Source organism: Cupressus sempervirens, chromosome 10 (genome assembly GCF_028749045.1).
Source record: "Cupressus sempervirens isolate cs-2001-9-10 chromosome 10, ASM2874904v1, whole genome shotgun sequence".
Classification (NCBI taxonomy): Eukaryota; Viridiplantae; Streptophyta; class Pinopsida; order Cupressales; family Cupressaceae; genus Cupressus; species Cupressus sempervirens.
The window spans coordinates 67760337-67771952 of NC_143127.1; the positions used below are offsets into that span (position 1 = coordinate 67760337).

General features: G+C 36.0%; 1 protein-coding gene across 2 annotated transcripts in view; it reads left to right on the forward strand.

Moving 5' to 3' along the window:
* The window catches only part of LOC149532608 (RNA-binding (RRM/RBD/RNP motifs) family protein), a 59626-nt gene extending 57390 nt beyond the window's left edge, over nt 1-2236 (forward strand). Inside the window, exons 6-8 of one of the 2 annotated variants that reach the window (XM_089803370.1) lie at nt 419-546; nt 665-724; nt 1929-2236. In XM_089803370.1, coding sequence (XP_089659496.1) covers nt 419-546; nt 665-713 — 177 coding nt within the window. In that variant the 3' untranslated portion in view covers nt 714-724; nt 1929-2236. Of the gene's footprint in view, nt 1-418; nt 547-664; nt 1040-1928 lie in introns of those variants that run through there. The other variant, XM_089803371.1, reaches the window with a different exon arrangement.
* Nucleotides 2237-11616: the final 9380 nt, after the last annotated feature.

Genomic DNA, 11616 nt, shown 5'->3' on the forward strand with positions numbered 1-11616 from the left:
TGGATGCCCTTGAAGCATGGATGCTTCACATTTGTTCACTTTGGTTTCTTGCAAGAGAGTCAAATCTGAGCTTAATTCTAGGTGACACTTGACTGCATGTTGCTTATTAGGGACATTGATGTCCCTAACATTTCAAGAGGGTTTGATTCTGATTCTGATTCTGCACGATTTTACTTCAGCTTGTAGCATTATCTCATGACAGGCTTCTTTGAGAGAATTTTTTCTTTATAGTAAATAATTGTTTTTCATTTTTAATTTGTTTGGGAATTTGGGCATTGTTGCTAATCTCAAATTGTTGATTCTTTAAATGTGTAGCAGGTGTCCACATGAATGCATTTAGATGCTTCTGCTAAATATTTGTGACATGACTTTTTTTTTTGTAGTTTCTGGTTGCTTATAAATGCATTGGATCCTACAGGTTATTGCCAAGCGAACAAATGTTCCAGGAATGAAGCAGTTTCGAGGACGTAGATTCAATCCCTATTTTGGATTTCGTCCTCGGAGACCTTATATTCCACCGTACTTCTACTCTCCTTTTGGTTATGGGTATGTTACATATGTTGTATGTTTTGCTTTGAAGGGTCACATTATGGCACTTGTGCAATAGTTTTGACTTGAATGGTTGCTTTCTTCATTTTCCTCACTTAATCTTCTACTTTTATAGGAAAATGCCTAGATTCAGGCGGCCTATGCGATACAGGCCTTATTACTGAAGTCATGAAAGGTTAGAAACCCTTTACAAAAACTGTTCTATGGTTCCAAATACAAACATGATATATTCTTGACTTGCAATGCAAGGTGGCTATTGCAGCTTGTAGAAAAATCACAATGATTTTGTACCTGTCATGTTAATTGGAGTAGGCTATATTTGATGTCGTGTCTTTGTGATTGTAATATCTAAGATTTTGAATTCTATAATAATTTACAACCTACAGTGTTGGAGTTGGGTATATTTGATGTTGTATCATTGTGATCGGAACCTAAGGTTTTGAATTTTATAAAGTAAAATAGGAGACTGGTACATCAGATTCATCCACAACTACCGATTCTTTTATGCTTGCAGTTTTTCCCAAACTTCCTTTTGTTTTAAGTTATTAATATGCTTAACTTTTGGCACTAATTCAATGATTTTTGACGAGTGTGTTTTCCTGCTGCAAGACTTTGGTAAAAGTAAACTCCAAGATTAGATAAGATAAATTTATTAATGTCCAAAGGACTTCCAAAAAGAATATAGTCACCTTTGTGTAGAAATGGAATGATATGGAAGATGACACGGTTGATTTAAGAAATTTAGAGTGATTTCTGTTTTGAAGCCTGTTGAAAAGTTATTAGAAACCTATCAGATCATGTTTTCTTGTTGAAGCTGCATTCAATTTTAGTGCACCATATTAATCCTGCATGGTGATGTGACTTGCCCTTGCTAGGTAGACACTCAAATGTTGTACATAGACACATCTTGATCCATATGCAAAGTGACAAGTAAAATAAAACAATATACGTAAGGTGTAAAACAATCCAACAGTTTAAGAAGGGGAAAGACACAGCCCATGCTTGGTAGACACTCAAATCCATTACATGGAGAATATGCAGACCATATGTAAAGTAATACAAAATGAAACAAAGTGATATAAATTTGCAGTTATGTAACTTTGACTGACGCAAAGTTTTGATGACTCTAAGATATGGAAGGATAGAGAGACCTAATATATCAGGTAGGGTAGTGTGGAAAAGATTATTTTTGTTGTCATAATTGTCACGAACAAATAGTCCTTCATGCAAAGCTATTTTTCTTCAAGACTCTTAATATAATAATATTGATTGATGAGCCACCAAAGATCTGTTGTCATATGTTAAAGAGGAACACAATTTCTCTTGTTATTTTTACTTATGAAACAGTTTTATGGAATCTTTATTTATGCGTAATGCAGATGGGGTACTTGGAGACTTTGAAGACAGTACCGGTACCAGTACAGCTATTTAAGAAAGAAGAGATGGGGGTATTTGGAGACACCAGTCTTTTTTAATACAATATAATAATTTCCAAAAAATACAATGGTATAGGAGGCTGTAAACAAGAACAGTGGCAAAGTAAAACCACAAAAGTTAATTAAATACACAAATTGAAGTGTCAAATGTCATTGTGTCAAAGAGTCAAAGAGGTTAAAACTCACTAAATATACCATATTAGATTATCATTACATATTGAAATTCAAAAATGTTGATAGTTTAATGCTGATATGCAAACGAAAAACGAAATCGGAAATATGTTGCCTGCTATTCAGTGTTATGATCATTAATATCACGATCCTCATATGATGCGTGGGAGATGGCCAGAAATCTGGTGGGAGATGTGAAAGTGAAGTCTCGACCTGAAAATGAAATCTTGACAATTCCCCAAGATGGGTCTCAGGGGGGTGGATATGGGTCTCTTGGCTACAGAGACGTAATGTAATATCTAGGTCCAAAGTCTTATACAGATCAACATTTTGAACTGTGGCTTAATTAGATGTGTGTTAAGGAAAATGCTTAAAAAATGATTTTTGTCACGGATCCAAATGATCAGTTGATTTTGACCATGGTAAAAAAATGATCCAAGGGCTCAACATGAGAATGGGAGGATGCTGAGGGAGGCTAAATGTATGATGAGTAAAGGGTAAACATCAGATTTTATATGTCTTAAGTGGCAAAGGAGGGACGAAAGAGAGGAAGGAGATGCTTATGATTACTGAAGCAGTGCAGCAACAAGCCTCTTGTCATGAAAACCATTTTAATCCATATTATATGTATACAAATTATGCATAGTCAGATATGGTGCGTGATATGGAATCTCATATGATAGATTAGACAAATGTGCTTTTGAGAACAATATTGTGGAAATTTAGGTAGAATAAAAATTGCGAGTTTGAAGGAGGCTCTTCAGTTACTTCTTTAACGACATGAACTCAAATGATAGGTCAACACCCCTCCACTTATGATTCATTCTGTAGGGATTTTTTGTCGCAGTATGATCATGTTCCTGCAGCTTTGTTTGTTGGTGATTCAGTTGGCCTAGGGAAGGCAATGAAATATAAATTAAAATGAAATTGTATGTGTTACTGTGTATTTGAGAAGATATGGTGCATTCCTCAATTCAATTGAATTCTTTGGAGCCTAATAGTTCTTCTGGAGGGTAATCATCACGACTCGTTCCTCTTCCAACAATAAGGCTTGACAGTATCAAGTAAAAGCATTTGTGTTCTTGAAAGCTAAGGGATAAATTTTGTAGAAATTGGGGTGCATTTGAGTTTGAGTTGTTTGGCAATGACAAGTAATTCATTTCTGATAGTGGATGCCATCATCTGGGGGATCAAGAATTGTGTTCTTACACATGGATTTTGGTTGGGCAGGGTTCTCATGTTGTACAATGATATTAGCATTATTTTGATGCTAGGGATTGGAATCCTCTGCCCATTTATCATGTTTGACATTATGGAGATATTTTGTGTGATATTTAGTAATTTCAGTAAATTTTGTTTCAGTAAGGTGGTAAGAACGTATAGTTATATTTGTGCTTAAGCATATAATACATGTTTTTAACCGAGAAGAGTGGAAGATGTATAGAAACCCCTGCTAGATTAGCTTGAAAAAATGAGGACTAATAATTGATATTACTTCCCTTCAATGTGGCAAATGTTGGACTATAGAATGTGCAAAAGTGAAAAATATATTTAGAATACATGAATGAACCGTGGAATTGAAGAGAGACTTTCCAAAGCAAAAGATCAAGAAAGAGAGGAAAGCAGGAAAGTATACCAGAGAATTGAAAAGTTGCAACTAAAAGGTATGAGTACTAGTCTGAAGCGAAGATTAGTAAAATTGGACTGCCAAATCCAATTTTCTTAGTGCAATTCTTCTTTTCTTCTATTATGTCTTCTGGTTGTCATTTTGATAGAATTGGAATCGCCCTATATTTTGTTACACATGTTTTGCAATAGTGTGGGGTGGAATAAGACATACATATTGGTCATTAACAACTTGCATTGGACTTGTCCAAATAAGATATTTTCAAGATTCATATCGGTGGCGCCATACTGATATATCATAACTATTCACTTTCGATTGGACTCGCTAAAAATTGATCCATTGCTATATGCTTCCCTCTTCTCATTCCTTGGGGATGTCGTGTAGTTATAACATAATTATCAGAGCGTGTGCTTAATGATCCCTTTGCTTCGCTTGGAGTACAAATTGTACAATAAGCAACTGCAGTATCTCTAAATGAGTTTAATGCTATTATTAAGAATCTTCTATTTGAAGACTAAAATAACCATACAAACAATCTCTTATTTTCTTGTGTGCGTTGAGTCTCTTGCCTTGTGATCATTGACTATAATGAGAAGTAGCCAATGCTATGGTGATGACTTACGAAATGAAAATTTCCCCCCAAAAAAGCGAAAAAAAAAAAGCTTAATCAATGCAGTATTTGGAAACTCCAATTACACAGAAGACCTAATTTTATTGTTCACTTATTTCTTGACATAAAACTAACTTTGTTTGATCTTAACAAAAACGCCTAAATAGAGAATTGTGTAGTAAAATCTCAATATATTAAACAATGCTGTCCGGATGTAAGAATTTTTATAAATTTAATAATGCTTTAACAACTTTGTGGATATAAAACTGACCGTGAAATCTTACTCTTCCTTATTGAGTCGCTCCGTTCTTCCATTTTTTCCCCACTCTTCTCTTTACAAGATTGTGTCTCTGGTCCTCGACCTTTATCATGAGTGCATAAATGGTATGAGGTTTTTCACTTTGACTTCTCTAATTAGTGGTAATAACCAACTACGAACACCTCATATTAGGAACCGTTGGAGAGTTTACACAATGGCACTTTGCACCTCAAATAACAATGTATAATTAAAGACAATCTCTCTTTGACCTATCACCTGATGTCTTAGGCCGCTTTGAGTATCTCACAATTACACGTCTCTTTTCTCTGTGTTCTCACCGAGAATGTATGTACCACTACCAAATACCTTACATTGAGTAAACACCTTACATTGGGTAATAGTATGATTTGGACACATCCTGCTTTTTCTATGTTGTTTTATACATGGAAAATTACATGTCTTACTCTCAAACTTCTCAGGGCCAAAAATCCTTTCATGTGGTTAGTTGGCTAGTAATAGTAGTCTTTTAGGACTATAATATACGATCTCCTGTGGCCACGCAAGAATATCAAGAATCTGAAATTAACAAGCTAGTAGACCTATGATTGGTAAATGCTTATTCTAATTGGAGACAACAATGTCTAGTTGCATAAACCACTTATCTTAGCTCCATATCTATGGAGCTAAGTAGGAAAGATTTACATAATTTGTGATAAAACAAATTACATGATCCTTAGAAGACTCTCTAAGAAAATTCCGAACCTCTAAAACTATGAATTATCTATAGAAAGAATTAAAACACACAATAAGTTGTGCGTTCTCTATCTTTAGAAGAAGATAGCTTAGATTCCAAATTGTTAAACAAAGAACTAACAGAGAAGATAACTTAGATTCCAAAGTGTTAAACAAAGAACTTAGATTACAAAATGTTTAACCAATTGTATTCATAATTACAATCACCCAAAATATGATCATAGATGGAAGCATAATATTACTTGCAAATAAATGCAATATTATCTCCATACACGTTGTACAAATACAATCTAGGCAACAAGCTAATAATGGTTTACGAGAATCAAGTGATGCCCATATCTGAGACACAAATTCCAACATCTACTTCTACGAGTCATCACGCTTCTTGAGTACTCCATTTGTCATTCACTTCACTTACAGGATACATTATGATGTGCCATACATGTGTTGTTAGTTAGTCAAAAGTTAGAGCTTAGTATGTAACTCTTTTCTTACATGCTCTTATCTTTATCATAAGATCATCATGAAATCTCAACGACGATTAATACACGTCTTTGTAACGTAGATGTTTTCTCATATATGAGAGGATACATTTATCATGGTGAAGAGTACCAACTCAAAGAGGGGTGTCCTATCTTATGACTCATGTTAAAAAGTATGTTTATGTGGAAAAAAAACAAAAAATTTATGTGGAAAAAAAACAAAAAATAGGGTTTATAATTTTGGATATTGCTGATGGAAATTAGTCGATGGAATTTGGGCATTGTTGTTTTGAAATTGTTGGAGGGTTTTGTAGTTTTACTAAATTTGTTTATTGGGATATTTGGTTAGAGTTTTCATGGAGTGGAAGGGATGCTATTATATTGTTAAAATTACTTTATAATTTAACATTTTGAATACTCTTAATGCATCATGTGCTTGAAGTTGTATGTGATTTTAATTTTATTGTACACAATTGCCTTCGTGCTATATAGAGTACCAAATCTTTCTTTCTAGATGTTTTCTCCATGTGTACTTTTGTGTATTTTTGAATTTCATGTCTATTTTATGTGATTGTCTATAAATTTGTCATAAGAGATCGTTAGATTTGAGGTTTTGTTTATTTTCTTTCCCTGTATACTTCTGGAAGAAACATTTTTGCACTTTAGCTTCCCATGTGTGATGAAGAGTGACACATGTAGCTAATGTATTTCAGCAAGTGTCTTCATAGTTGTTACAATTAATAACCTGGGCAAATGGAAAATCATGTGGCATAACCTTCTCAGATGATTACAAAAAAGGAGTTAAGATGACAGAAATAGCCAAAAGAGGGTAGAAGCCCAACTACCCTATAACTCATTGAAAAAATTAAGGTTATTAAAGATTTCACACCAAGTCAAAAGAGTGTGTAATTCACCTACACGTGTGCATATACCTAATGCATTTCATGACGTGTCTTCATATTAAAAACTCCTAATAAACAAAAGGAGAGCCCTCAAATCCTATAATTTCCCACATTTATTCATACAAATAGTTAACTTTATATGTTCATAACCTTCCAACAATAGTCTTTTCTTTCCTAAGTTTGTCAATATCAAGCATACAAAATATCGAAATATCGTAAAAGATCCTTGCACAATAAATATAACCAACAAAAATGGCAGGGAATTCAAATTCAAAATGATTCATTCCATGATGTTGAGACATCCTCTCTGTCTCTATGAAGCAAATGAATGAATACTATCATTGAGGAAGCAACCCTTTTGCCAATTAAGAAATCGGAAGCATTTCACCCAAACTCTTTTCCATGGCCAATGGACTCAAAGGATGTAACACCCAAAGCAAATGACACACTGAAAAGTAGACATCGAAGGAATACACATATCTCTCTTCAAGATACAAGTAAATACACTGTTGTCGACATGACTTAAACATCTAACGAAGGCAAACGTGAGCTCATCGAAAAATAATGTTTTTGATCAAGGAAAACAGGTTTTGAAGGGTGCCTAAAACCCTATACAAATCAAAATATTTTCAACGAAGCATCGAAAAGTAATGTTACATTAATAAGGAGGATCTCAAGGAGACATACAAGTGGATGTACTGATATTGATATAGCATTGAGTACCTAACAAAGGAAAGGGGCATCCATCGACACAGTTTATCATGGAAAATGTTGTTGGCCTTCAAGCAATTGAGGAGATGTTGAAAGGTCACCGCGATGGGCTATGGCCAGTATAATTATTGAAGAGAACCATAATGTACCCCTCCAAAGGGTTAAAGACATAACATATTAAACATCATCGAGGAGATGAAAGACTTCCATCAACAAAACAGTCATATCGAAGAAACTAAGCCAAAAGAAGTTCCATTGAAGTAAGGAGTTCTATCATAAAATATAATTGACCACAATACATTTATTGTCTTATTCTGTGAAATGAAATAAAGCTTATAAGGATAAAATACGTTCATAAATGAGACATTATGAATTGACTAAAGCATAAAAGCATCTCAACGAGACACAAAGTTGCTTCGGAAATACATTTATTGAGAAGACACTCTGGTGTCTTGTCGTTGATTCAAGTGACAAAAATACATTCATTGAAGGGGCATCAAATTTCACTTAGACCAAATTATGGTTCCAACGAGGCCGTAAATGGTCACTGAGAAAAAGAAAAATCTATCGTGGTACATCGATGTGATATGTTAAATATCTTTGATCACCCATGCATAAAGACCAAACGGAGACAATCAGAGATATGTGAAATTGAAGGAAGAATCACTTGGTTTCGTTGAAAAGTGCAGGTTCCTAGATGAAGAATGCATCACGCATTATATTTGTAAAGGGTGTCACATACGCAACAAAGCTGTGTAAAAAATGTTTGTTGCAAGAAGGCAACCCAAGGATTTCAAACTAAATTAATTAATAAAATGTATTATTTTGAGACTTTTATAGTGGTGTTAATGCTTGGAGTTCGAGATAATTATTTCCCAAATTAAATTATTTTAATAGGAAAAACTTTCTTGTTTTAGATTAAGGTAAAAGCAGGTTTTGAAGGGGTCCCGAAACCTTTTACAACAAAAAGAAAGATAAACCATTAAGCACACCCAAGTTTTAAGAGGACCTGAAACTAGCAAAACCGCTAAACCAGGTTTTACAGGGACCTGAGACCAACAGATGTGACTAGAAAAAACAACCATAAGAACACTGGAACCTGGAAAGTCGACAGATTGGAACAAAGCAACCTGACAAACCTCCCAAACCAGTTTCCAGCAAACCAGAAACTCGGCCAGTTCACCATCACTAAAAAACCAGTCAGCATAAGGTAGCAAAATTTTTTCCTTTTGATTTGAACTTGTCCTTATGCGACCGAAGGATCATATCTAAAGGGGGAGCAGAAGACTTGGTCTTCTTCCTTTTAACCGCAATCCAACCATCCTCAAATTTCGCTGCCTCAGCAACCCAATCCTTAGAAGATGACCCGAGGAATCCAGGGGACACAAAAGCCACATCATCAGACGACAAATGGTCCCTAGGAGGATCAACCGAAGCAAGGAAAGAGACCAAAGCATCCTCTTCAACCACCGGTGTGGAAAGAACACGATCCACAACCACAGCATCCGCAGGAGCATTTAGGGAAATCGCCAAAGCATCCACCTCAACCACTGGCTCAGACTGAATGCTAGCCACAGCCTCAGAATCCACAAGAGTAGCCCGAGATTGTTTCACCATGTAGTGCTCAGAAGAGGCCCCAAAGCACCAAGAAGGTGGTCGTCTAGACTTGGATTTCCCAACAGCACAACGGGCAGCAATGTCCCCCGTTAAGTGGCAGATCCTGCAACGAAAAGGGATACCCTCAAAATCCAACAATTGTGTCCAAGAACCCGGCGGGGAGTCCAAGAAAATCGCCTCAGGAAGGCCCTTAGAAACATCCAAGTCTACAAGAAAGCGCGCACAGGTCGAATGGAGAATATCCGAAGTGTTGGCATCCACATATAAGAAATTACCAATAGTTTCAAAAATCGAATCTTGCTAAAGATGAATAAGAAGATTAGGAAGCCAAACCCAGACAGGGAACTTATTAAAGGATTCTAAGAGTGGATCAAAATCCATGTGCCACGGTTTGGCCATAAGAGGAAATCTGCCTTGCCAAGAAAAATTATTGTGACACAAAATAATCTTCCTGTCATCAAAACTTTGAAACTTAGCTATAAAAAAACCTTTTGCACACGAGAAGATGTGTACATTATTTTCTATAAGTGGCATCCAGTTCTTGGAGATCCAGACATGTAGATCAACAAGAGAGGGCCAGTAACCTCGGAAGCGAAAAATGGCAGCAAGAGAGGAAAGCTCTTCTGCCGTATGAAAAATATCTTCAACAGGTTCTGGATCAAGAGAAACCTTAATGGGATTTAAAGCTCTTAAGGTGACACATTAGGGGGCCCAGATGAAGCCGCATGATGGAGAGCGCCATGTAAGCTAGCATGAGGGAGAGCACCATGTAAGCCAGCTTCGAAGGTAGCCACGTCTGCAAAAGTCCTTCCCCTCAAACAAGGAGGAGACCTAGGAGCCGAGCGAGGGGCAGAAGGAGCGCTAACCCCACCCGCAGAAGAGGCCGAACGAAGCCCACCATCACTAGTAAAAACAACACCTTCACCTATGCGACCAGCAACGCCATGAGCAGAAGGTCCAAGTTTTTGAATGGGAGCAGGAACAGAAGAACTAGGTTTACAAACGGGAACAGAAGCCCCATTCCCAACTGTAGAACATCCTCCAAAATTGGTTCCTCCACCCAAACGACCGGTGGGGGCAGAGACCTCAACGTAACCAAACATTGAAGAAGCAGAAGCGCCATGAGTGAGAGAACCAGATTTTCGAACAGGAGATCCAGGTATTCGAGTGGGAACAGGAGTGGGAGCCATGCTGCTTAAGTGTATTTCTACAATGGAAAAACTTTCTTGTTGGGAGTTACTATTTTGCTAATTGTTGACAAACACCAAAAGAGTCTCATTGTAAAATCAATTAATGTCTTAATTAGCTTGTTGGGTAACTAATTAGTTCTCAACTACCAAAAGTTGTGACCACCTTGAAAGGGTCCCTTGTGTTTTTAAAAGGGAAATCGAAGATTGGATAGTCAGAATATAATGAGTTTTAATGTATCTTTGTATAAAAGACTTATATATAAATACTTCTTTGTCTCTATTGTGCAATGAGTAAAGGTTAATGTTTTCTAATTTGGCTTCACTTGTCATATTGGCTAAAGTAGTCAAGACTACTTGATGCTTGCTATATGTTGTGGCTGTCTTATTTGCATTGATTTGGGTATCAAGGGGATTCCATATAGAGTAGAGAGACTCCCAATGTTTTTGTATGTTCTACTTGTTTATTTCTCTTAAGAGGATATTAAATTCAAGTAGCTAGGGTATAGTGAATAAGATAAAACCATCAAATGTACAAGGACTTAGGTAGTTGACATATTCATACAAGGTATGAGTTTAAAAATTGTCTAATAGGATGATTCAAAACCATTGAAGAGGCAAAATATTGACTCTGTTGTCAAATAGGTTGAAGACACTGATGGATTTTAAATCAAACTACTTAAAACACTTCAAAACACTTTCAATGTCAGTTATAAGAGTAGCAGTAAAAGATATATTAATCTGTTTCAAATGTCCATGCCATCTTGGAATAGAGAATGTTTCAATTAAAAAAATAAAGTTATAACATGCTTAAACATTGAAAGGTACACCCACCTTGGTCTAGCAAAGCTATAGGTGTAGGGGAATTTGATTGATCACGTTCATTGGCCAAGTCAATTGTAGAACCTAATTGTAGACCTTGGCACGGTATTGGGGTTTACAATCCGTAGATTTGGGAGCCAACACCATTTGTATTTATGAAGCTCGAAGAGACTATTTTAGTCCAAAGAGACTTAGAATATTGAAAAAGCTCCTATGGGTGCTCTATGTAGATTTCCTCCTAAAAGCCACCATGAAGAAAGACACCCTTCATGCCCATTCAATGAACTTCTTGACGATGAAAAATAGCTGTAGCCATGACAAATTAGATCAATTCATCTTATCAATTGGTTGAGAATTCTTAAATAGTCAATCTTGGGAACCTAGGAGAATGCTTTTGTTACCAAATAAGCTTATGCTTGTCAACTACCCTATTTGTTGCAAATGTTATTAAATAGATCCACTCGCATTGGACAAAATGCTTTCCCTAATG